Source organism: Fringilla coelebs, assembly GCF_963513975.1.
Source record: "Fringilla coelebs genome assembly, chromosome: 3".
Lineage (NCBI taxonomy): Eukaryota > Metazoa > Chordata > Aves > Passeriformes > Fringillidae > Fringilla > Fringilla coelebs.
Genome location: NC_140030.1, coordinates 102,679,830 through 102,703,863, shown reverse-complemented (window position 1 = coordinate 102,703,863; position 24,034 = coordinate 102,679,830). Strand labels below are relative to the sequence as shown.

Below are 24,034 nucleotides of genomic sequence, written 5' to 3'. Positions count from 1 at the left end.
TATTACCCTCTGTCTGCAGTACCTCCTCTGACTGAATATAAGGGGAAAATATTGTGTTTGAACCAGCATATTGTATTGAAAGGCTTGTAGAAGTACAAAAAGGTGTAGTTTCTACTGTATTTTATTTTTCAGAGATATTCAAGACAATATCAATATACGTACAATTGAAAGAAATTCATTCATGGGCCTGAGTTCTGAAAGTGTGATTCTGTGAGTAGACATGGCAAACTCATTATTCTCCTTGTTAGCTCATTTCTTTTCCAGAACAGGGTCAAGGATAGCAGGAGTTGGGCACTTTTTCATGCACTTCCAAATTCAATTTGAGATTTACATTTCTCCTTGCCTGTGAGATCTCTGTATTCTGTTTCCCTACCATGAAACAAATGAATGCTTTTGGGATTTTTTGTTGTGTTCTATTCCTGCTCTTTATTTTAGAAGCACATCAGAGAGCGAATTTAGTAATTACCAATGCCAAGGTTAAACACCTACAGCTACAGTTCCCTGCGATACAAATTGTGTTCAAAAGGATGGCACGACTCATAAATATTTACAGTCAGACACATCACTCAAAGACATTTATTACTTGGGCAGAATGTATGAAGATGTTGTGGAAATGTGATTTCTTTGTACATAATGTTAATGCCTTGGTACAAGTGGGTTCTCAATGCAGTTTGGAGATGCATGGTTAGCTGGCTCTACATTTGATTTCAGCAGTCATGTATTTTAATGAACCAGCTGGCTTCTTTGATCCTTTCTCTCTGTATATCAAAACATACTGTTTGCTTGCTAACAAGCTGCCTTCCTTTCACTTAGCCAGTGGCCAGACTGGAAAAAATTCCCACCATGTGGTTTACCTGGCACACTGAGAGAGAAAAGCGAGGTTTGAATCGACTGAGCTCACGTTGGTTCTGGGGGGAGCAAGGTCAGACCATCAATAATGAAGAGAGGCCAGTAACAAGTCATTTGGCTTTATCTCTCCCTTTTCCCTATCAGTTATGCACAAGCTCTCTGTACTTTTCTGAAGTTTCAAACACACACATACACACAGACTTTTCTCAATTTTATATTTCCAAAGCACTGCACAACAAATACTGTGTTTGTTTTCATGATACCACTGGAGGGTAAGATAAATAGCCCAGAGTTTTGCTGTGTTTTGATCTCCCTGTGCCACTTGAGCAGCTTGAAGTTGGCTCTCCCCTTTCTCCCCAAAATGTTTCATTGCTTATATCAGGAAGAAATTCTTTACCAGGTTGCCCAGAGAAGATGTGGATGCCATTCCTGGGAGTACAAAAGGCCAGGCTGGATGGAGCTTTGTGCAGGCTGGTCTAGGGAGGGTTTTGCTGTCCATAGCAGGGGGGTTGGAACTGAGTGACCTTTAAGGTCCCTTCCAACCAAATTGTCTGTGATTCTGTGATTGTCATAGGCTCCCCACAGCCACCAGTGTCTGCAGGAGCAGCGAGAGCTGTGTGAGCAGACCTGGCCTCCAGCACCCTGATCAGACAGTGTTCTTACTTTACTTTACTTCTCCCTAGACCAATTTGGGACAGAGGCCCTGCATGCACCCTTTGAGAGTCCCTGATCAGGCTTTCCTTGTGCTGTGGTGAACTTAGTTCATTTTAGGCACAAATATGCTGTTTTTCTATACAAAACTGAAGTCCCAGCAACTCAACAGAGTCACAGCAACATCATTTAGCAAAAGCAGGCATAGCAAGATGATTGAAATCATCCAAGACCCACTGAACTCCCACATTCTAGGGAGAAACCATGTTAATAGGTTTAGCTATGGAAGGCTCCAAGCATATTTCCACCAGTAATTTGGATTTAATCTTATGCTATGCATGGGATCAGCACAGGTGGGAGCTGAGGAGACATTTGGTAATGAAGTGCTAGAAATTTGTGGAAGAAATCCACTTTGCTTCCAGGTCTGCATGCAACTTAGGCTCTAAGATAGGTCTTTCCAGTCCTGAAATAGGGTGTAAATTCCTGTTCCTCAGGGACAGTGACCTCTTGCACTGGGTGAATTTTAGAGTTTTAAAAATCCGCTCTAACCTTGAAATGATAAGGAAAAGCCTCCATGTCCAAGTTCTGATCTCTGCCTCCATTGTCACCTTGCTAATGTAAGAGCTAGTGGAATCAGTAAGGATGCTGGTGGAAGTGAGGGGAGACTATGCCTCAGTAGGAATTCATCTGTGTGTGCCATAATGAGGTCTCAGGATTTGGGTAATTTTTTTTGCTCTTTTTACTACTCAGATGCTATTAGGCAGGTGACAGGAGTATATAGTCCACACTGTGTGGCTACAGTGACTGTTTTACAACCTTAGTATCTCATTGCATTAACATCATGTTCAGTGAGAGAATGCAGCCAGGGCTAATAGTGTGATTAAAAACGTATCTATCAGCCTGGCAGCTACAAATTTATAAGATCAATGTAATATAATAAATGTTTCAAATGCTGTAAGCAGGGACCTGTCTCTCCTCCATGCCTGCTCACTCATGTCTAATAGTGCTGGCAAGTGAAGGGGATGGTGACAGCTCTCCTGATCCAGCCTGACAGACATTATAGACACAGAGCTATGTGCATCTGCCTGTCATGGTCAAAAGAGCAATCCTTTCAGCCAGAGCCATGACTGATTTCCATGCTGACCTTAGCTCACCACCTCAGACCTCGGATAAGTGGGTCACTTGTATGCTCAGCTTTCAAAGTGAATTAGAAAAGAGTCCAGGTTGGCTGACAGTTTAATTAAATCAGGCCATTTCTGCCATCAATCAGCCCTGTCACTGCCTGTTGGAGAGGGCATGAGCTGCGGGGTGACGTTCGAGGCGAGATGAAAGATTGCCCCGTAAAGATGATAAATATAACTGACCTAAATGTAAATTTTTAGCACCGTGAAGGGACAGAAGGAAGGTCGTTAAACGTTAATTAGCTAATGCACCAGAGTAAAAACTTGGCAGAGAGCCCCAGGAGCTTCAATTGCCAGGTTCACTATCTGTGGCCTCCTCCTGGGGAAAGGAGCTTGGGGAGGTAGGACTGGGCAGCAGAGCAGACAGGGAGTGGAATTTGTCAAGGCAGCAGTGTAGGAGGAATCACCTGCTTTCTGGGCAGTTTGGCTGCCCCTGCTGCCCTCCTGCCTGGCTCAGTGACCATCAGCCCCCTCCTCCACCTGCCTGGCTGTGGATGTCAGCCCATGGCACACGGCAGGCTTTTCCCCCGATAACTGGCAAAGGTGGAGCCGTGCCCAGCATTTCAAAAGCATCCTGCTAAGAGTAAAGCTGAGTGGCTTTACTGGCAGCACCAACAGGAAAGATTCCAGTCTCCCTGCTCCTCTGCTGCCTTCCCAGTGGACCCATGAGCAGTGCCAACATCTTCAGCAGCTCTGACCTGCCTCTAGAACTTACTCCAGCTTCCCTCTCTGATGGTAGCACTCATCCACCCTATTCATGTCTGCCCCCTCCAAAGCCTGCCTCCAGCTGCTGGAGTCTTACAGGCCAGGATTTGTGGAAATTTCACCATTTCAATGTCCATTTAATGATTTTGTTTGTTTGAGAGTCCCTGTTTTGAATTGCATAGATTTTAGTCATGAAGCATAAATAAGAACACAACTCTCTTTTCCTTTTCTCTGTTGCAGATGGCTCAATAAAAATGGAATTCAGGACATTGATGATCATGCATTTAATGGAACATACCTGGATGAGCTGTAACTATTTCTGTTGTTTGCAATTCTGAAAAATGAAGATATTAACTTCTGCAAGATTTTTTTTGTATTCTCAGATTGTTTCAGCCTAAAATATTGTGTTTTTCAGAAATCTAAGTGATAATCACAACCTAGAAAAATTACCAAATGAGGTCTTCCAGGGAGCCAATGGACCCGTTGTTTTGTAAGTAGTAGTTGGATAACATTTTTCTCATTAGTGACTCCTTAGAAAAGGTCAGAGAAGAACATATGAATGCCAGTCTGGATTTCATATCTTGCAAACCTTGGAGGTCAAGACCAGAGGTCTAGTTCTGAATTTAAAAAAAAAGGAAGCCACAACTGAAATTTCAGTCTAGAACTTTATTTTCACTTTGTCCTCAAGTTTTTGGGAGTATTGAAGGTGACAGATTTACATCCAGGTTCGTCTCCACAGTTTAATAAACTGTGCAAGAGGGGAGTCATTCTGCTTTGTTTTATCCGCTAAAAAAATGCCTTTGGTTTTCTGTTTGAAATCAAGACTGGGTGAGTGGTTCTTAGTGCTGAAATCTGAATTATTTGCCACTGAAAATCTGCCCCTGCGTCTGTGCAGCTTAATTCTGAAGCAAAATTCCCATGCTCCAGGGATGGGTATTGGGATAGTATGAGGTACATCCCACACAGTTCCAGCAGGATGTCCTTGGTGGGCGATGAGCTGGGAATCGAGAACTCAGCAGTAGAAAATTCAGCAGTAGGATGTTCATGGATCCCAGCCACCATTACCTCAAGCCACAGTTTGCCACAGGCTCCAGCAATATATGAATTTGCACAGCTGCCTGTGTTTCTGAGCCCAAGCCACCACATGTAAGGGCTGCAAGAGAGATGTGAGATTCTTTTTTTCATCTCACTGATTCACTGGAACCTTTCTCTCTTTGCATCTACCCTGGTTGTCCAGAAAGGGCTAAAAGTCACCCTGAACAAGTGAGAGGGGTCGTTGGAGCTGTTGAAAGATTTTTCACAGATGCTAGAGTGGTTACAAATCTGAAAAGAAGGGAGAAAAAATGTCTGATTAACCTTGAGTTGAGCCCAGAGCTCTTCTGAAGGCCTCATTTTCCACTGTGTGATGGTCAGTGCACCTAGGATATAAAGAGCTGGGCTTACTGCATTCTGCTCCACTTCCACTATTTCTTCAAAGCATCTTCTTTTTTTGGAAAAGACTGACACTGGAGCATCTTTGAATCAGTAATGTTGTAGATGTTTCTTTGGGAAATCATTGTTTCCTGTAGTGGAAAGTAAGTGCATTTTCTTTGCAGGCTATCCTTGATGCAATCATATTCTGGAGGTTTATCAAATTGATTTGCCTGTAGTTGAGATTCATTTGATAGTTCAATTTCTAACACTGAGTTATTTGTGTAAAAAGTTTTCTGTTCCATTACCAATACATCCTCTATTCTGTGGATGGGAAATTACCTTTTTATCCTGGATGAGATCATGAGAGAAGAGCCTTCTTACTCATCCATCACCAGGGATGTGCTTTCACTTGTGGAAATGATTGACCCATAATCATATCTTTGCTGGGACAAATCATATTTTTGCTGTTGCTGCAATCAAATCTGTGTTGCAGACTGCAGTGTTCTAATAGAATGAATATCAAGGTGATTTAACTCCTGATCTTCCTGAACCAGTGTTATACAGTCAATTAATGACAACTTCTATTTCATAATTCATCATATTAAAGTAATGTGAAAGAAACACAAACACAAATAGACAGCACCAATCATAGGCCTTGTGCAGGCTACAGAGTTTCACAAGTTAATTCCTCTCTCAGACTTACAGCTCTTGGCTGAATTAGAATCTCTCTTTGGGAAAAACATCAAATTTTGAGTTAAAGGATTTCAGCGTTGACAGTAGGCCAGTAAATCAAATAGCTAACAAATCCCACAACTATATATATATTCCTTCTATACAGATGTACACTCTGTTTCCAGCTTGGAGTTTCATAGCTTCAATTTTCAGCTGCACTGTTTCATTTAATTGTCTGCTGCTCCTCTCAGAGCTGTGGTGGCTTGCACCAGCCTTTGCTGGTGTCCTTGGTTCTCTGGCTGTGTCCTGGCTCAGTGCAGAGCGAGGCATGGCTGTGCCCCATCCCAGCCTTGCAATTTTTCTTTATTGGTAATCCCACATATGGAGGCTGCAGGAGAGCTCCAGTAGACCCCCAGCCACACAGCTGAGCTCCTGAAATGCAGCAGAGATCAGTTTAGATACAAGCACAAAGAAAATTGTTCTCCCCAGTCCGCCTATCCTGCTCTGATTTCTGCTCCAGGAGCTATTTTTTGCCATTTCTGTAGGTGTCTTTCAGAGCTCATCAGCTGGTCAGTACTTCTGCTAATCCAACAGAGACTCCCAGTGGGAAAGGGAAGTGACTGGAGGAGAAGGTAGATTCATTTTGCTGTTCCTGCACCGGCTGCTGTCAAGGCTGCTGACTCACAGCCAAGCAACAATAACACAAGGACACGTATTTCAATTGCTGATGCCTTCTGGTTTGATTTCCTCCTGCCACTTTCTAATCTTGTTCATCAGGCTTATTTAATTTATCAAGCCTCTAACTAGAGAACAGCATCCCAGAGAACCTCAGCGCTGAGGTGTGTGTGGTTACTCAGTGGAGTTATTTACTAACTCACACAGCACAATGTCTGTCTTTGCTCTTTGGGACTGTTCAGTGGTGTATCCATAGCTATCCCTCACAGACATACTGAACAAAACCCACAGGGGTATGCCAAGCACTTTCCCTAACTCACATCTGTTTATGTGTGATGATGAGCACAAAAAGGGATGTTTCTTAAATAAGAAGAAAAAGATTTTTGTGGAAAAAATATTTAATATCTTTGAGACTATTTAGAGATTATGAAAGATGCAGAAAACTTTTAGATATTTCTAAGTGCTATTCCTATTCTTATTTATTTCCACACAGTGTAAAACCAATTTGGATGCAGTGATGCTTTTTAGCTAACAAGCCACAGACATTTTTTTTCCTATGCTCTTGATCAGAACTATAAAGTTACACATTCTCTTAATGATGCCGTGAGAGATGCTGTCTGTGGATTTAAGCAGAAATCTGGTGTTTAGTTTTTGACTCACGAGCACATACTCTGGTGACAGTTTTCATTAGGCAGTGCATTGAGGGCAGGTTTCAGCATGAGGGAAAATTGAGGTTGCTCATTGCAGCCTAATTGCCCCTTCAAGCATCCAAGGTAGAAGTCAATGGCCCAAAATTTCTCATCAGCTTCTGGGTTTAGCTCCTGTAGAAACAGGCCCAGGACCTCAGGACCTCTTCTGTGAGAGATGTGGCTTCTCTCAGCCTGCCCTGAAGAAGTTCATAGCATTTTGGAGTACACCAGTCTGTCTTCTGTAAAAGCCACAGTGGAGTGGAGCGGAGCTTGTGTTTGCTCCTCTGCTGCCACAGCCCCTTGTCCAGTTGTGGAAGGTGGCACATTCCTTCAGAGCTTGGATGTAAAGCCTCAACTTTGGGCACAGCATGGACACAAAGATCATCTTTACCAATTTTACAAACTGCTTTATCATCTGCCTGTGAACGTCTTAGGTTTGGCTGGTGCTCAAGCAGAGCCCTTTCCTGGTATTAATTTTGCTTTCTAGACCAGAGAACTGAGGTGCAAATGTGTGTGTGGTACACAGCAACTGTCTAATCTTTATTACATGCTGCTAAAACCTGGTCTGCCCCTCACATGGCACCAGTCTCCTGAAATAATGCAGTAATGAAAACAATTTGTGCACGTTGGGTGACAGAGATCAAATAACGTGTCCTGACATCACGCTATCAAAGATAAACTGGAAACTGTACCTTTGAGGGGACATGGAGAAAACTGCAAATATTGTCTGACCAATTTCTTGATTAGGGAGAAATCTTTTCTTTTCTTGGAAAATAAGGAGCAGAGCAGCCTCAGCAAACGCTGCATCCTGGATCAGTCTCAGGGCTGTGAGGGCACAGGGCTTAAAGGGGGAAGAATGATTTTGTGCAAGCCACTTTTACCTTTGCTCTTCAGAGGAAGGAGTTGATCTCAGGCTGTCATGATCTGAGGGACATGGTTTGTGTCCCAGTAAGGGAAATGCAGAGGTGTTTTGCCCCAGCTGCTACAGTCTGGAGCTATGGGGATGGATTTCCAAGTATCTCTAAGCCAAGAGATTGAGCAGCCTTGGTCCTTCTTCCCTTCTTCACTCAAGATTAAGTGTATGCAGAACATGTTTCCTTTTAAAAGCTCCTCTAATGCTCTCTTTAGTCCATTCATGGCTGCTGATTCCATCACTACCTCTGATAGCCTGTCCCACAGTAATTGCCTTCCACATAAACACATCTCTCCCAACCTCCTGCAGTCCTGCCCCTTTCTTTGCTTCAGTCTCTGCTGTATTTGTTTTCTAAACCTCCAGGAAGGTTTTGTTGGGATTTTTTTGTTCCTAACAGCCTGAACAATGCCAGTCCTGTCTCTCTTTAATGTCTTTCTTCCTAATGAGTACAAAATCTGATATCCCCAACCTGTACCCACATGTGAGCTCCTCTCTTTGTGTTTATTGCCTTTTCCACAGCAGCCTTCCCATGATGTGATGTTCATATAGCAAACTTCTATTGTGATTTCATCAGCCATTCTTTTTGTCCTTTAACAGTATTATGGGATGATTGCTGTAATTTCTGGGTATTTACTAAACCCAGCATCATATTGCAGTAATAGTTTATGTGCCTGCTAATTGTTACCCAGAACATTATGGGATTTTTTTCTTTTGTTCTCACAGACTAACATTCCTTGATTGTTGTTTGCAATGGATATTAGCTCAGTTTGCTGGAGGAACACCTAATTTAGCACTGGATCATCTTTTCAGTGTAGATTTCCAGCTGATCTGTTTCCAGTCACTACTCTGAGAATGAGTAGGACAGTCTAAAACACACACCCATTGTTGAGCAGAAGTAAATTTGCTTTTTACCAAGATTTTCATATGTTTTCTTAAAGGGATATTTCCAGCACGAAAATCAGTTTCCTGCCAAGTCATGGATTAGAACTCATTAAGAAGCTAAGAGCAAGGTCTACATACAATTTAAAAAAGCTTCCTGACTTAAGCAAATTTAGGTCTTTGATTGAGGCAAACTTCACCTATCCTAGCCATTGCTGTGCATTTACAAACTGGAAAAGACAAAAGTAAGTGATTCAATTTGTTTTTCTTTCTGGTGCTTTTCAGCAGTTGATAGTGAATTAAATAAAATTCCTCAAAATGTGGATAGAAAAGGTCTCTTCAGTGCAGGTAAGTAAATGGATGGAAATAAATGAATACACAGTATGTGCAGGTTTATGCATGCTACACAGTGCACTGCCTCTCCATTGCAGGGAATTATTAAATTTTGATAGCATCAGCACTTTCCCCAGACACGACTCTGCCCTCATCTGTCATAAATCCATCTTTCACTGGGACCAGCCTGGAGCCACACCGAAGACATTACCCAGGAAATATTTGATAATCTTTTCAGAAGGCAACTGGAGGGAAGGCTGTGTTTGCAGAGAAGCTGGTCAACACTTGTTCATCAGTCCAGGAGGGCAACATGACCACTGAGTGATCCCAAACTCTTCTTTCAGAAAGCCTCATTGATGTTGGAGCACTGCCCAGCCAAGCATCATCACAGACACATTATCTATTGAGTTCACATTCCCAGCAATTTGGGACATGTTTTCTGAGCAGATCCATTTCACACAAATCAACAGAGCAGGGTGGGAGGCTAAGGTGCCTTTTTTAACTCCAAAGGCAATTTTCCATGCTGTTTTAAATCTTCTATTACCAGGTTGCTGTGAGGCTTTAGGTTTTAGGGATTCTCACTGAGTATTTTCACTTTGGTTATACAGTCTTGAAGTGTTCACATTTAGTAGTTAATGAACCTCCTGAATCTGTGCCACTGGAAAACATGAGGAACTGGTACCTACGAAACCCCTTGGTATTGTTTGAAATTCTTCCTTTACTGGGTGTCCTGAAAGGCTTGGACTTTGTCATAAGAGAAAAACAGTTATGAACCACTGTTACAATTCAAGACATCATCTTCAGAAGTGGCATAAAACTTCAAAGAAAAGTAAAACTATGCAGAGAAAGTATAAACTGTTAGTAGCTTCTATTTTAATACCTTTTAATAGCCCTTTATTTTACTTTTAGCATTGTATTGTCTCCAGACAAGGAAAGATAACTGAGTTTGCTGATAGCTAATAAATATCATCTACATGTGTTTACAAATCTGTGTAAAGAGTGCAAGTGTGATGGTGGAGACTGTAGTGATGACAGAAGTATCTGACAGAATTCATTCCCCATCACCCGTTTTTGATCCAAAATGCTAAGTTTTCACTAGAACAGTTGATCACCAAGCAAGGTTCTCACACACTTGTGTAGTCTTATGCAGACACAGTGCCTGGTGGCTTCTAAGCAGAAATGGGTCCAGTCCTTCCAGAACTGGTGCCAAAATGTGATTTTCCAATGAGTCCAGTGAAAGCATGTTTAGTTCTGGATCTGCAAAGGAACACTGATATCGCTCTATTTCATAATTTCAAAGGTATTTGGCTTCTGGGCTGCTTGGGCCTAATCAGCACCCAAATCCCTGAATCCATCCCTTAAATTTGGCAACTGGACTTTTCAAAAACAAAGTAAGAGTTGCTATTGAAGGAGGAAATAGTCCTGACCCTGTGGTAAGCTCTCAGTGTCTAGTCCCCTCCCTTGGGCTTTGAAAAACTCCTATGCCACACACTCGCGCACGGAACTGAAGTCCACAGCACTCACTTCTCCCTTAGTACAGCCCCACTTTTGGAAGCCTTCCCCTGGCTAGCAAGAAGGCAAGGAGAGCATAACACAGCCCTTTGCACAGCCTGGGTGAGTGTAATTTTGCAAAGAAATGCCAAGAAACCTGCAAAGAGCTCTCATAGCCCCAGTGCAGATGTTCAAGTCTGGGCTGCAACGCCGTGCCATGGTGGGGCTGCTTCTGGAGCAAGTCTAATCACAACCTCCCTCATCAACACAACCAAACTGAGCACATTTATCCATGCCTTTAATAGTTACCACTTGTATTTTCTGCCAAACATTAAGCATCTATGCAAAATTATGAGAACCTATAATTTAGACGAACTGTCCTGTCAGCTTCTTTTCAACGTAATTAAAATTTTCATTTCTTTCATACAGTCATGTCTCTTGTAGTGAGATTGGTGTGAAACTGAGATCCCCTCTCCAGATGAAAGAGAGGAAGTGGATGCATGAGTTTGGTTTGAAGACTGAAAGTATTACCATACACTTCAGCAGAGATTAGTCACACATACAGTAGCTACACCCTCTTTCATTTCAAAGCGCTTTTCATGACAGCTGGCACAAGCTGCGTGTGCACTGAAGGCTGCTCAGGCTGTTTAGGAGTTATTAATAGTTGCATAGTGCTCGATCACACAATGTGTAATACTCCTTTGGTGGGAGCTGTGCTTGGCTCAGAGCAGCAGGCATTGCTTGTGGTGGTGGTGGGAGCCCTGGTGTCACCTGGCTAGTCGTGCACCTTCACAGCAGAGAGTCATTCCTTGTGGCCATTGGGCTCACAAAACACTTCCAGGTAGTCCAGGGATACAAAAAGGATGCCTCATCACCCACAGAAGTGCATTTCTAAGGATCACAGCAGTAGCTGGTGTTCATATGAGAACTCTGGGAAGGAATGAACACAGGGATGTGCGGCCCCTTTCTGGCTGCCCGTTCATGTTTGATTTCCCATTTTTGAGACTTTTGCAGCACTCAAATCCCTAGATAAAATAAGTTACTGTAGTGGATCATGCTCAATCACCTCTCCAAAAACTGTCTGCAGCAGCAAACAGGTGCTGTTGCAATAATGGAAAACTTAAACCTGTTACAGCAACAGTGCTTTCTAAGTTTTGGAGGATGCCACATCAGGCACAGTTCTGCCAGTCTAAGAAGCACAATTAAAACATAAGACAGTTTTGATTTTTTTTTTTTTTTGCTCATTCCAATAAGGATTACGTGCCAAATATTGATCTGTAGTTTGAATAATGTGGTGCTGGCCTAAGTAAAGGTAAGCTGCATTCTTAAGAGAAGTCTAGTGCAGTATGTTGAACTGCCCTCACCTTTTTCTGTGACTGGAAAATAATATCCTTGAAGTGTGGACAGGGCAAAGGCCGGATGTTAAACCCCTCAACTTGACATAGGCCGTTAGGAACTTCAGCAAGATTTTGGCTTTCTTTGACATAAAGATCACCTTCTGCCCAAAAGAATGGCATTGATATGACTCTGTCCTTACATTTGATCGTTATTCTTTGGAGGAGCTGTCACTTGAAATCCTACTTTTTCAAAAAATGTGGCAGCATCAGGAATGGTCTTTGGGCCAGCTTCATCTCACAAGAACATACTATCAGTTGCTCACAACTCACTTAATGGCACTTTTTGGTGAGGATGGTTGGCTTGAGATAGGACTTATTACAGAGCACAGGTCAAGACTATTTATTCTGCTGAGCATGTTTCTCAGCACACAAGATCCTGCTGCCAGCAGATCCAGACGAGGCGCGTAAAATAACAACGTAAATAACAACTCCTACAAAGGTAGTAATTTTGTTTATTTTTGTCAGAGCACTCTGCCAATTTCAATTTTGTTCTCTAAGTTGCCCTTTCTGAGTTTATTTTTCTAGTTTACTTGAGCAAAATAATGTTAAACAGTAAGGAAAGTTTACGAAGAGAGGGAATGAGTTAACTGTATTGTGACACCCACGGTCGCAACAGGAAGCAAGGACCCACACATCCCTTGGGAAATAATGTTTTGACTTGTTACTCTGAGTGCACTGCCCAGCCCAAAGGGTGAGAAACAGAGGGCAAAAATATCACAAAGAGTCAGTACCAGAGGATGGCTCTTCCTTCCCTTGGGAGTTTCATCTTACCTGCTCCCAATACAGGGAACCAGCAGGACACTCGCCATTACCCTTCCCTGGAGCAAACACCTTATTCCTTGGGACCCTGCTTTTATTTGGGACACTGGCTGTAAAAATAAGGCAAGCATTAATTAATTGTAATATTCAGAAATATTTAACTGTCCCTACAAATCACTCTTGCCTGGGTATATATTGAGGTCCAGGCAGTGCTTCCAAAATTTTAGAAAAAGTTTATTTTTACCTCATGCTGAGAAATGATTGGCCACAAACATTTGACTCAGTTCATTTTCAAAGCACCACCAATTGCTGTAGCTTTCAGTGCCCCCAAGTGCCTGTTGCAGTAAAAAATGAGGGACTTTTTCTCTGTTATTGCTCCTTGGAAGCCTGTATTCCCTTTCAGCCTGAGAACTGTTGATATATTGATCAATACTCTGGACCCTTCACTCATCCTTATGCGAGTAGAACACAGGAGAGCAAAATGTAATGCCTTGTTATTGCTACTCTGACCTTCATAGGGAATATTTGACCTCACAGAAAATCAGTTTTCTGACTCAGTTGACAGGCAAGATAAAAAATATTGATAATAGTAGAGGATGTTCAGAATCTCATAGGAAATGTCCCTCACCTTCTGGTGCTGGACCTTCATTAGTTTTCCTTTCTTGCAGACCCTTTAAACTCAATTTTTGGAAGACATAGTAAGTGCAGAAAGTCAAAAGGTAAAATTAGGTTACAAAGAAGAATTCTCCCTTTTAGGCTGCTACCAGTTGTTAAAAATTTCAACTTTACCTGCCTGGAGAGTTCTTCTCTCAGCTGTACTCAGAGTCAGGGTGGAAGATAAGCTGGGGTCCTATCCTAGAACTTACACACCTAAACTGCAGTCTGGGTTGTAGCTGAATGTAGGCAGAGCTGAACTGGGTTGGTTTTACAACAAAATGTCAAGTGTTTTATTCCATAACTCAGATTAGGTCTGCATCCAAAACTGTGGATGCAAGTTCATGGGACAACCAAATTCTGAGGCAGCCAAAGAGCTGTTGTAAAACTGATGGTTGATTTCATGTTTATATTTGATATTTCTTGATATTTATGATCTTGTTGGAGCTGATCATCTTCATATCATCAGCCAAAATATTTGTTTTTTCTGTACGTCTATGTATGGAGAAGGGTACAGAGCTAATAATCTACAAAATATAGCCAAACACAAAACTATCCAAAATTGCTAGTATTTACTTGTGCTACTAAAAAAATCTTAAAATATTTTAAAAATGCTTTCTGACAGAAAAAAGATGCAACTACTGTTTCCATTGAAATGTTCAGTTTGGTTTGGTTTGGTTCAATTTGGTTTGGTTTGGTTTGATTTGATTTTGCTTCACTCCACTTGATTTTTAATCCACTTATTTTAAAAAACAGTTTTTGAGTAAAATGATCTCTTGTGCCTTGTGTTTCTGTTGGCATCTGTCATCCAGAGATTATCTGGAATCCTGCATGAATTTATTTGTGCTATTTACTTGTTTTACTGGCTGATCACTAATACAATATGATGTACTAAAAATGAACAGCACAAAATGGAGTTATGTGCCCTGGCAGAGTTACAAGATGGTGGTGGTCAAAACCTTCAGGAAGAAGGGAATTTGGGAATTCCTAGCTGACTTGACTCATTCCTCAAAGCTGAGGCTCACATTGGTGTTCATTGTCAGGCATTGCCCCCATGTTTGTCAGTGACAGCTTAGGTGAGAAATTAATTTCAGATGAGGGAGGCTTCTTACAGAGTGTGTTATCCAGGTGGATAACTGCATCCTGAGCATTAGGCAAACGTTAGGTTTTCCTTTCCCATGAAGTTTATGATGTTTCCAAGTCATTTACATGCTCTTGCAGTATTTTATAAATAGGGACCAGCCGCACTATTAATTTCAGGCTCCAGGGTAATCTATATAATCAGCTAACCAGAAAAACTGTGCTGTTAATGAAAACTGGAGGATTTTGTGTTTGGTTTTTGCCTCATACTGTTTCTTAGCTTCCAACTCTACTCTTTTTTACAATTTCAGGACCGAATTACATCCAATATGTAGCATATCTCAGGTGAAGCAAGACTTTGAGGAGAAGACTGGCAAAAAACTACAGAGAAGGTCTGCAGCTGAAGATTATATTTCCAACTATGGCATAGGATTTGATCCAGCTGAGAGTGAATTTGACTATGGTTTATGTAATGAAGTAGTTAATGTAGCCTGCTCTCCTAAACCGGATGCTTTCAACCCATGTGAAGATATCATGGGATACAACATTCTGAGAGTTCTGATATGGTTCATCAACATTTTAGCTATTACAGGGAACACTGTTGTCCTCATTATTTTAATAAGCAGTCAATACAAACTCACTGTTCCTCGCTTTCTGATGTGCAACCTCGCCTTTGCGGACCTCTGCATAGGGATCTACCTGCTTTTCATTGCCTCTGTAGACATCCAGACCAAAAGCCAGTACTACAACTACGCCATCGACTGGCAGACTGGGGCAGGGTGCAACGCTGCAGGATTCTTCACGGTGTTTGCCAGCGAGCTGTCGGTGTACACGCTGACGGTGATCACCCTGGAGCGCTGGCACACCATCACCTACGCCATGCAGCTGCACCGCAAGCTGCGCCTGCGCCACGCCGTGATGGTCATGGCTTTTGGCTGGGTGTTTGCCTTCACAGTGGCTCTCCTGCCCATATTCGGGGTCAGCAGCTACATGAAGGTCAGCATCTGCCTGCCCATGGACATAGAGACGCCGTTTGCCCAGGCTTACGTTATGTTCCTCTTGGTGCTGAACGTGCTGGCGTTCGTGGTCATTTGCGTCTGCTACACATGCATCTACTTCACCGTGCGCAACCCCAACGTCGTCTCCTCCCACAGCGACACCAAGATCGCCAAGCGCATGGCCATCCTGATCTTCACCGACTTCCTCTGCATGGCACCAATATCCTTCTTCGCCATTTCGGCCTCGCTCAAGGTTCCTCTCATCACGGTGTCCAACTCCAAGATCCTGCTGGTTTTGTTTTACCCCATCAACTCCTGCGCTAACCCTTTCCTCTACGCCATTTTCACCAAGACTTTCCGCAGGGATTTCTTCATTCTCTTGAGCAAGTTTGGTTGCTGTGAAATGCAAGCCCAGATTTACAGAACAGAGATCTCCTCATCTGCACATACTTTCCACACAAGAAATGGCCACTGCCCTCCTGCATCAAAAAACGGCGATGGCGCTATTTATTCTTTGGTTCCCCTGAATCACTTGAACTGAAATGCTTGCATAAATTTGTGTCTGAGGCAGTGTGCTAATCACTTGCAAATACGTGAATTTGAATAATGATTTCAGCATAACATGCAAACTTGTTTTTTATGAAAAGAAAATTCTTTCCAATTCCCTATTTTTGTTCAATGAACAACCATCAGAGATGACATATCATCTTCATCAGTTCTTAAAGAACAAAGTGCCGAACTGTTCATGTAGAACTGCCTCAAGAAATAAATGAGATCATAAACTGGTATCTCCCACCATGCAGGCAGAGGTTCTCTTCATTCTAGGGAGATGTTAGTTGCTTATTGAGAATTAAGTAGTGGTTATATACAGTTTCAAAAATTATGTACAATTAATTTTTTTTCCTGTGAATTGTGTTATAGCAATACAGATAATTAGCTTTTTTCATTAATCACATCTCCTGGGGTTACAGGAGACAAAAGGCCAATTTAAGCCCTCCTCCAGCACAGGCTTGCTAGGAATGAGAATATCTCGTGATGTTTCCATTTCTGTTGAGCACAGCAGGGAGGCAGGAGGCATCTCCAACTGGATCTTTGCAGTTCCACACTGTGTGGACCTGCCCTACCCTTCACAGAAGTGTCACTTTGGGTGGTATTTGTGTTGGTTTAGATTGGCAGGCTCAGAGAAACCTGAGTTTGTATTAAAGAGTCGGTTTGGTTTAGGGTTTGTTTTCAAGGTAAGAAAGAGCAGGAATGAGGGCAAGAGAAACCCCTCATAATAAAAAGGGTGTTCTTTAAAGTTGCTTTCACAAAGTTGAATTCACTTGTGTGTCTGGGAGCCTGGGATATGCCAGCATGGGCCAGTGGGCTGCTCCACCAAGACATGTGAGTCAGGTTTTCCACACAACAGCATTTGTGTGGAAATGGGCTGCACAAGGAACAATGGCACTAGATGTGGCTTTTAGATCCCCACAAAAAAGTACATGTGAAATCCTAATTTTTTGTTTACTCCTTTTAGGGTTTCTCCTTCCCTTCTAAAAAAAAAACCAAACAAACTTTGTGCACGCATTATTATGTGCTCGTTGATTGGAGGACCTGAAATAAATCACAAACTACATATGTTGAAATAAAAACCCAAAAATAAAGTTAAAAAGAAGAAAGAAAAAAAACTTTAATCAAGATTTTCTGATTTTACAGGGGTTTTTACTAACATCTCAGTGAATGCACAGACTTTTTACATGATTCGAATATCTAATTTTTGCATGGTTCATCATTCCAAATTGCAACAAAGATTCATGGATGGGTAGGGTTTTCTCATGCTGATTATGTGTCTGTGTGTGGATATGTGGGCATAAAGAAAACACCAGGAGAGCAGTCTGGGCTTCATTCCCATCTCAAAAACAACTCACAGTCCTGCCCCATGACATTATAAAAGCTTGGAGTCTCCATGGTTAAATGTGATGTGCTTTAAATGTTTCCTACCTACAGCTCATAAAATTTCAGTAGCAAATCTTGATGTTTCTATCCATAATTCCCCCTGTCATCAGTTTCACATTTCAGCATCTGAATCTTATGTGAATAACAACAGGAGGTGATTATTCATTCAGTCCTAGCCAGGAAGCTCCCTGGTGCATAAAACAGGGGAGATCAAAGACAGTGTGTTTTGGCAGGGGAAATTTCATTACTCAACACAAGTAACACTCCCTCCAAGATCCAGGAAAAGGAAGAATGAAAGGGAAAAGTGGAAAAGACACTTCATCTCTGGGAAGATCATCTGGCTACTCAGAGGAATCATTTTTTTTTTCACAAATGCTTTATGTCATATACTGTGTGCTGGTGTGCAGCCATTAAAACCCATCCCAATGGAAGTGACTGAATGATGATGTTCCAAAATGACAAATCATCTAGTTATATTTTTTAAAGGGTCCTGAATCTATTTTTTGCCTAAAAATGAGGGATGTTCTTTGACAAATACTACCCCACTTTGATGATAAATATGCTAAATTCTTGCAGCATGTCATGTCACAGTTTTTTTGGCTGAGCTCTGTCCATTTACCAGGAATGAGACCTGGCAGTTCAGCCAAACACAAGCACAGTAGTCTAGAAGTCTGTCTAGTAAATCCTCTCACAGATACATCAGGCACATGAGCTGGATACAGACCATCTACTCCATGCAAACCCATTGCCCAGACATTTGCAGAATGAGAACACAGTTAAATATGGTTTTTTTCTAATTAACATCCCTGAAAAGAGACCTTCCAGGGTTGTGTCTTGTACCCAGTCAGACCAGGGCCTGGGATTGAGCCACACTCCAGAGGACACAGGAGTTGATACTCGAGGAGCAGGTAAGGCAAAATGGGACAGCATGCCCCATGGAGGACATGTCCTCCTGCCCACACGTGCTGCTCAGGAGCTCTGGTGGCAGCTCCAAAGCTGAGAGATTGACTCTGCAGATACCAAGACAAAATTCTCCCTTTTCCAGTCCTTAGATCTCCTTGGCTTTAGCTATTCTTTTGATTTTGATTTTAATTTTAAAATCCTTCCAGATTGTGAGGGGCATTGTGGGACCTGTGTCTTTTGCTGTGTGAGATACTGGTCTTTTTGTATCATTTTTTTTTTTATTTGAAGAAAGCAGTATAAGAAAAATAAACCTCAGGATACATTTTGTCCATGCTTGTAATGTACAAAAAAGCCTGCTGGTGTTTGGTGTGGGTTTCCTCAGCTCTTGAACAACATGTTTATGTTGCAATCTCTAAACTATTTTACATTTCCTTTTCTGAAATCTATTTTAATAAAACCAATATCAAAACAGAGTGCCTTGAGAACAAGTGTGTGGCCAGAGATATGTTGACAAAGTATGCAATAAATGTTGCTGCTTATCTGGAGAGTTCCATTTATGCAGTGCAGCCCCCACAGTCAGGTCACTGTGACCTACAGATGAGAGACTCTGCAGAGAAAACCCTCCTGGAGAGCTAACAAAGCACGGAAAGGTGTGCTTGAGACCTCTTCAGCAAATAACACAGGGGGACTGACCTGTCTTTGTTTTAACAAATCTCTTGTATCAACCCATATTTCTTAGGAAATAAGATATTAACCATTGACAGAACTCAGACAGGCATGTTTTCCCTCTTTAATTCACACTAACAGCTCTTCTCATGTGATGCATTCTAATTTTTTTTCCCCTCAGTTTTAGAGCCAGGACTTGTAATTCTCTTTTGTTTAGTATTTTGCTCAAACAACTAAGAGTGTGTCTGTGTGTGCACATATGCTCATGCGAGTAGGAGAGACAGGCCAAAGGTTACGAGGAAACTGAATCAAAGCCTAGCAGTGATTCACAGGAAAAAACTGATAATTTGTTTATTATGGGTAGAATTGCCATTCATTGTGGCAATTCATTGCATTTTAGTCTTCACCAAGCCCCCAAAAAGGCTGAGTTAAAGAGTTATGATTCTGTTTGCCCTCATGGTGCCATCACCAGAGTGACAAAAAAGAGTCTGTACTGGCAGTGAGGACACAAAAAGCAACTTCTTGATATTTTTGATAGAAATATCATCCCTTCAGGCATGTACCTTGTAGAGAACCCAAACCTGACCTCCCCAATAAACATTCATCAGATGTTGTGATGGGAAATGAGAAATGGGGCCACTTCAGCTTGGCAGACTAAAAGCAGCATCACAAAAATTGCCACCATGGGTAAAGGTAATAGGAGCATCAGGAGCGCCTGGTCAAGAGTGCCAATAAAAACAAAATCCTGACTCGGTAGAGAAAATGAACCAAGATCCATTTTCTTTACAACTTTGCTCTGGGGGGTTACACAGATATGCCAAGCAGAGTTTGCTCATTAAAAGGCAGGTCTGTGTTTGAGCTTGTTAAGAATTCAAGATGAGATTTGCATCCCATTTAGCAAGTCTTCAAATCATTTGACCACATTTCTTTCCTGTAGATTCCCTCCTAATCATTCCACTGAGGACACAGCAGATAATCTTACATTTAATTTATGCAGCCTTGTTGTTGAGAAGAGTGAATAATGCGAAATGATTTATCCTCAAGGAATAATTTAACCATCCCCCCTCCCTGAATGAAAGAACAAAAAAGAAAGGTAGGTCTGGTTCAAATGGTCAGGCAAGCACATACAAACCTCCTCACAGATTTGCATCTTTAATGTGGGCATATGCAGTCTCCCATGGTGTATGCAAATGGGAATTGCACATACACACTCTTCTTCCCTGAGAGCTTTTGTCTAAGTACTTGGCTACAAGCACATATTTGAAAGTCTGGGCGTTGTTGCTTTAAAATATTCAAGCACAGGAGTAGGATTTTATAGCTGTCATCTGGATAATTAAACTCTTCATTAACAGTTGTTCACAAACCAGTAGGTGACCTTTAATTAGGGATAAAAGTACTCAGGAATGGATTTCAAACATTAAGAAACTGCAGAGGAGCCCTTTTCCCTCCACTTCTCCAAGTCCATTGAAAATCTTTTGTAAAGCATTGGTTTTCCAAGAGAAATTATGCTGGGTGAGACAAAAATATGTTTCCAGGCCCAACTCATCAGATATATGCTTTGTTTAACCTTGCTGTAACTAAAATATTGTATTTTCTGTTTTCTGCCTCATGAAGAGTTTGCCATGTGTTACCTGGGTCTTTGTTACCCCAGCCTGAACACCTGCACCAAGTCATATCTCCACCAAAAAAGAACAGGAAAAATCAACAAGTTCACAGTGAGAGCAGTGCACAGATGGGAACGTGCTGTATTTGTGAGTGGGTGGAAGATTGCAGGGCAGAATTGAGCAATATGGACATTTCTGTTGAGTCATTTGAATACCCAGTGCTAAAATTCTGCATTAAAGGGGCAGTTTAACTGAAGTATAGTTCCCAGGAAGAAAGCAATAGAAATTTGCATTGAAAAGATTCTATGGAGAGATAAAATTTAAAGGTAAAATTAAAGTCAGTGGGGTTTAAGAGCAAAATATTGATATGAGAGAGTATGTGCTATCTCTGGAAAAAGAGATAGCAGCTCCTTTAGGGGCCATCCAGGCACCACACTGCACCAGTCACCTTTGCACTGCAATTCTGTGTATTCATTGTGAGCTACAAATGCCTGATTAGCTTTAAATGCTCAAATTTTGTTCTTTTCTTGGCAATGCTGTGTGGGCAGGCACATACCCCTTGGGCATCTACACTCTTGCCTCTTCACTGCCTCAGCTTTACCCCATCTTGTCCCTTTCCACAGTGATGGTTTTTGCTATCCGTGCTTGGAACTGCTCTGCTTTTACCTGCAGTCATGTAAGGAGCAGAATCCACACCCCTTAGAAGCACTTCTTCAGAAACCAGCTGCTGGAGGACCAGGACTCTGCTCATAGCTCTCTGTTCTGGGTGCACAAATCATTTTGTGCTGCCTTCCAGCTTCTCTGTCTCCTTTTTAATTATTTGTTTGAGTGACTGTTGTGACAATGACTGGTCCTTTGCCAAGCTTGAGGTATACTGCATGGAAATAGTCATTGTTTGAGCCAGACAGTTTCCAAAAATCAGGGTGATATGAATAGGTCCCTCTCTCTGACTCTACATAATCCCTGGACTTTGCTGGGGGGAAAGAACACCCCTAATTTTCACATAGGTGATTCACAATTTTCCTCTCCCACATTGCCAGCTACATTTTTGTCTTGTCCCACAGATGTTATGGTGGCATGAGGCAGCCCTAAGTGCCCTGGGGAGGCTGCAGAGGGAGGAGGGAGGAAACATACTCTGGATGAAATGGGGACACCAAAAGCTAGAAAAGCACACCCAAATTCGGGCAGTTTTTAAATGACCCCCAAATGCTCCAAGGACTACCAAAGCCCACATCAAAGAAAAGCCCAAAGCCATTCTACTTTTTCATTCCTGCCACCAAGGCCTGCAGTCAGAGAGGATTCACTGATCCAAGGGCTCCCTGAGTATAACCATGGGATCTGTCTGTCAGGAGGCTGTGTCAAATACTAAGTTTAGCAATGGCACCAGAAACAGTGATTTTGCTCAGTGCTGTACCCTCCCTGAAAGACTGTTTCTCTGCAGAGTCAATAGCCTGGACTGGGCAAAAAACTTGCATTGAACTAGGCTTTTTTCTAGAGGTGGCATATCCATGGTACTGTTTTCAGCCACATCAATTTAACCAAGGTTTGGGTTTTTTTTTCCCCAGCAACTTCTCCTGCTACCCAACATTATCTTTCTTTCAGAATGCTTGTTCTTCCTTCCTTCCTGGAATCCTTCCTCCAAAAACCACTGCTGCCCACAACCACCACTTTTAGTACGAGTTTTCCTTCTTTCTGTGGATGGTGGCATCTTTTCCTGTGATTACACTGGAGTCCACCAAAACACTCATTAGTCACTGAAAAAGCCTTCAAGCATCACTACTCTATTTTCTCCCAGCAAGGTGGTTTTTTCTTCATGGGAACACTCAGAATATTTTTTCCACACACCTAATACCATCATAGCTAGCACCCAGCTGCAGTGTCTGCCCTACAGCGCACCATCATGCAAACACAAGCTCGGCGGTGCTTTTGGTCTCAGTTTCACCATCCTTTCTGCACCAGTGTAAACCAGACAAGTGTCATCATTCTCAGATCCTCACAAGAGACCTCCCAGTCTGATTTTCCAAACTGTAGGTGCTAGTCCTGTTGTGATGCTCGCCAGAAGAGACCTGCCTTTGTCCCTGAGGAGGGCGAGCTGTGTAGCCATGAGAAGCTGAGGAGGAAATAGGTGACCTGTGTTCAGAACAGCCTCACCCTTGCTCAAACACATCCAAGGACACTTGAAGGGCAGCCTGATCTCACATGTAAGCATGTGTAATTTCAATTTTGCCTCTCTCCTTGTTGTTGCAGATAAACCTCCGTGTATCACACAGCACCACCAATGTGTGTCCCAGAACTCACAGAGCTGGAGCTGCAGTTTGTAAAGCACAGTGGGACCTCTCCTGTAAAGCATGCATGCATTCATTTGTCACCAGGAGTCAATAAAGGTCTCTAAGAGTTAACTAGTTAGGCAATCAGACAATTAATTATGCAACTAATTAGGTCTGACCTAATTTCTGGAAAATAACCATCCAGGAATCCTTTGGTTCGCTTCCTCTTTCAGAATAATTCATCAGCAAATGCATTTCCTTTCTGTGAAGAGTCCCCCTGTGAGTTGCAGCCCAAGTGGCTTCTGGTTCCTTCTTTCATAATTAAAGACCCTTTGTCACTTTTTTCAAAAGGTGAGAAGCACCACCAGGGCTGTGTCTGGCTTCCCCTTGCCAAGCAGGCACAGATGGCAGCGCCCGAGGCTGCGAGCGAGCGAGGAGCTGAGGCTGTTTGCATAATGCCATCTCCACACTTCCCTCAGGTCTGCAAAGCTCCAGTTAACACTTGCATGTAGACAAGGTAGGCAGAGAGCTCCAGAGGGACCTCAGTTGTCCAGGATTCATGGACATTCATGTGGAGAACTCCTTTGAAGGCTGGGGTTTTTAGCATCCCTTTAGTCTCGGGAAACTGCTTGAGGGAAGGGTTTTCATGAGACAAGATGATGATCTGCCCTATTTTAATTAGTGCCTGCTGACACAAAGGCAGGTCTCCTGCAGTGCCCTTCTTACCCTCGTGGTTTTCTTCCCCTCCCAAAAGACCAAAAGAGTAAAAAGGCTTTTGAAAGGTAAGCCTGGAGAAGCACTCACTGTTCCTAGGGTGAGGAGCATTGCAAATAAGGGAGGGAGGTAAGGAGGAAGGGAGGGAAGGAGGGAAATGGATGGATGGATGGATGGATGGATGGATGGATGGATGGATGGAATGAATCCAGGAAAACAAGGTGCACTTAACAGGAGCTTTTGCTGTATTTCAGAAGTAAAAGGATGTTCTTAAGGCTGTAACCAGAAATCAGGTGGTATTGAAGCAAAATCTTTCACTAACATGGATGTCTGAGGAGAGAGTCTTAGTGAGACTTTCAAAGGTTTTATACTTCTTTTTAATGTTGGCAAACTCTGAGGGAAAAGTGTTGGGGAAGGAGGGAAGAGGATGACAAGGAGAATGAAATTTCTCTTACTTAAAATAAACCTATAAAAATGATTCTTACGAGGGGAGTGGAAAGATTTGCACTGCTGTGGCTCATAAAAAAAAAAAAAGCAATGTTTAATTTTTTAAGCTGGGCCTCCTAGAGCGAGCAATGCTCTGCACAGAGACCAATATCCATCCCT

At 42.3% G+C, this 24,034-nt stretch overlaps 1 protein-coding gene across 1 annotated transcript in view; it reads left to right on the top strand.

Annotated features, from left to right (window-relative positions):
• The window catches only part of FSHR (follicle stimulating hormone receptor), a gene marked incomplete at both ends in the record, with an annotated part of 78,112 nt that extends 62,232 nt beyond the window's left edge, over positions 1-15,880 (top strand). The window contains 5 exons of the mRNA XM_084202298.1: positions 133-210; positions 3,627-3,695; positions 3,802-3,876; positions 8,687-8,872; positions 14,653-15,880. Coding sequence (XP_084058424.1) covers positions 133-210; positions 3,627-3,695; positions 3,802-3,876; positions 8,687-8,872; positions 14,653-15,880 — 1,636 coding nt within the window. The remainder of the gene's footprint in view (positions 1-132; positions 211-3,626; positions 3,696-3,801; positions 3,877-8,686; positions 8,873-14,652) is intronic.
• Between the last annotated feature and the right edge of the window lie 8,154 nt (positions 15,881-24,034).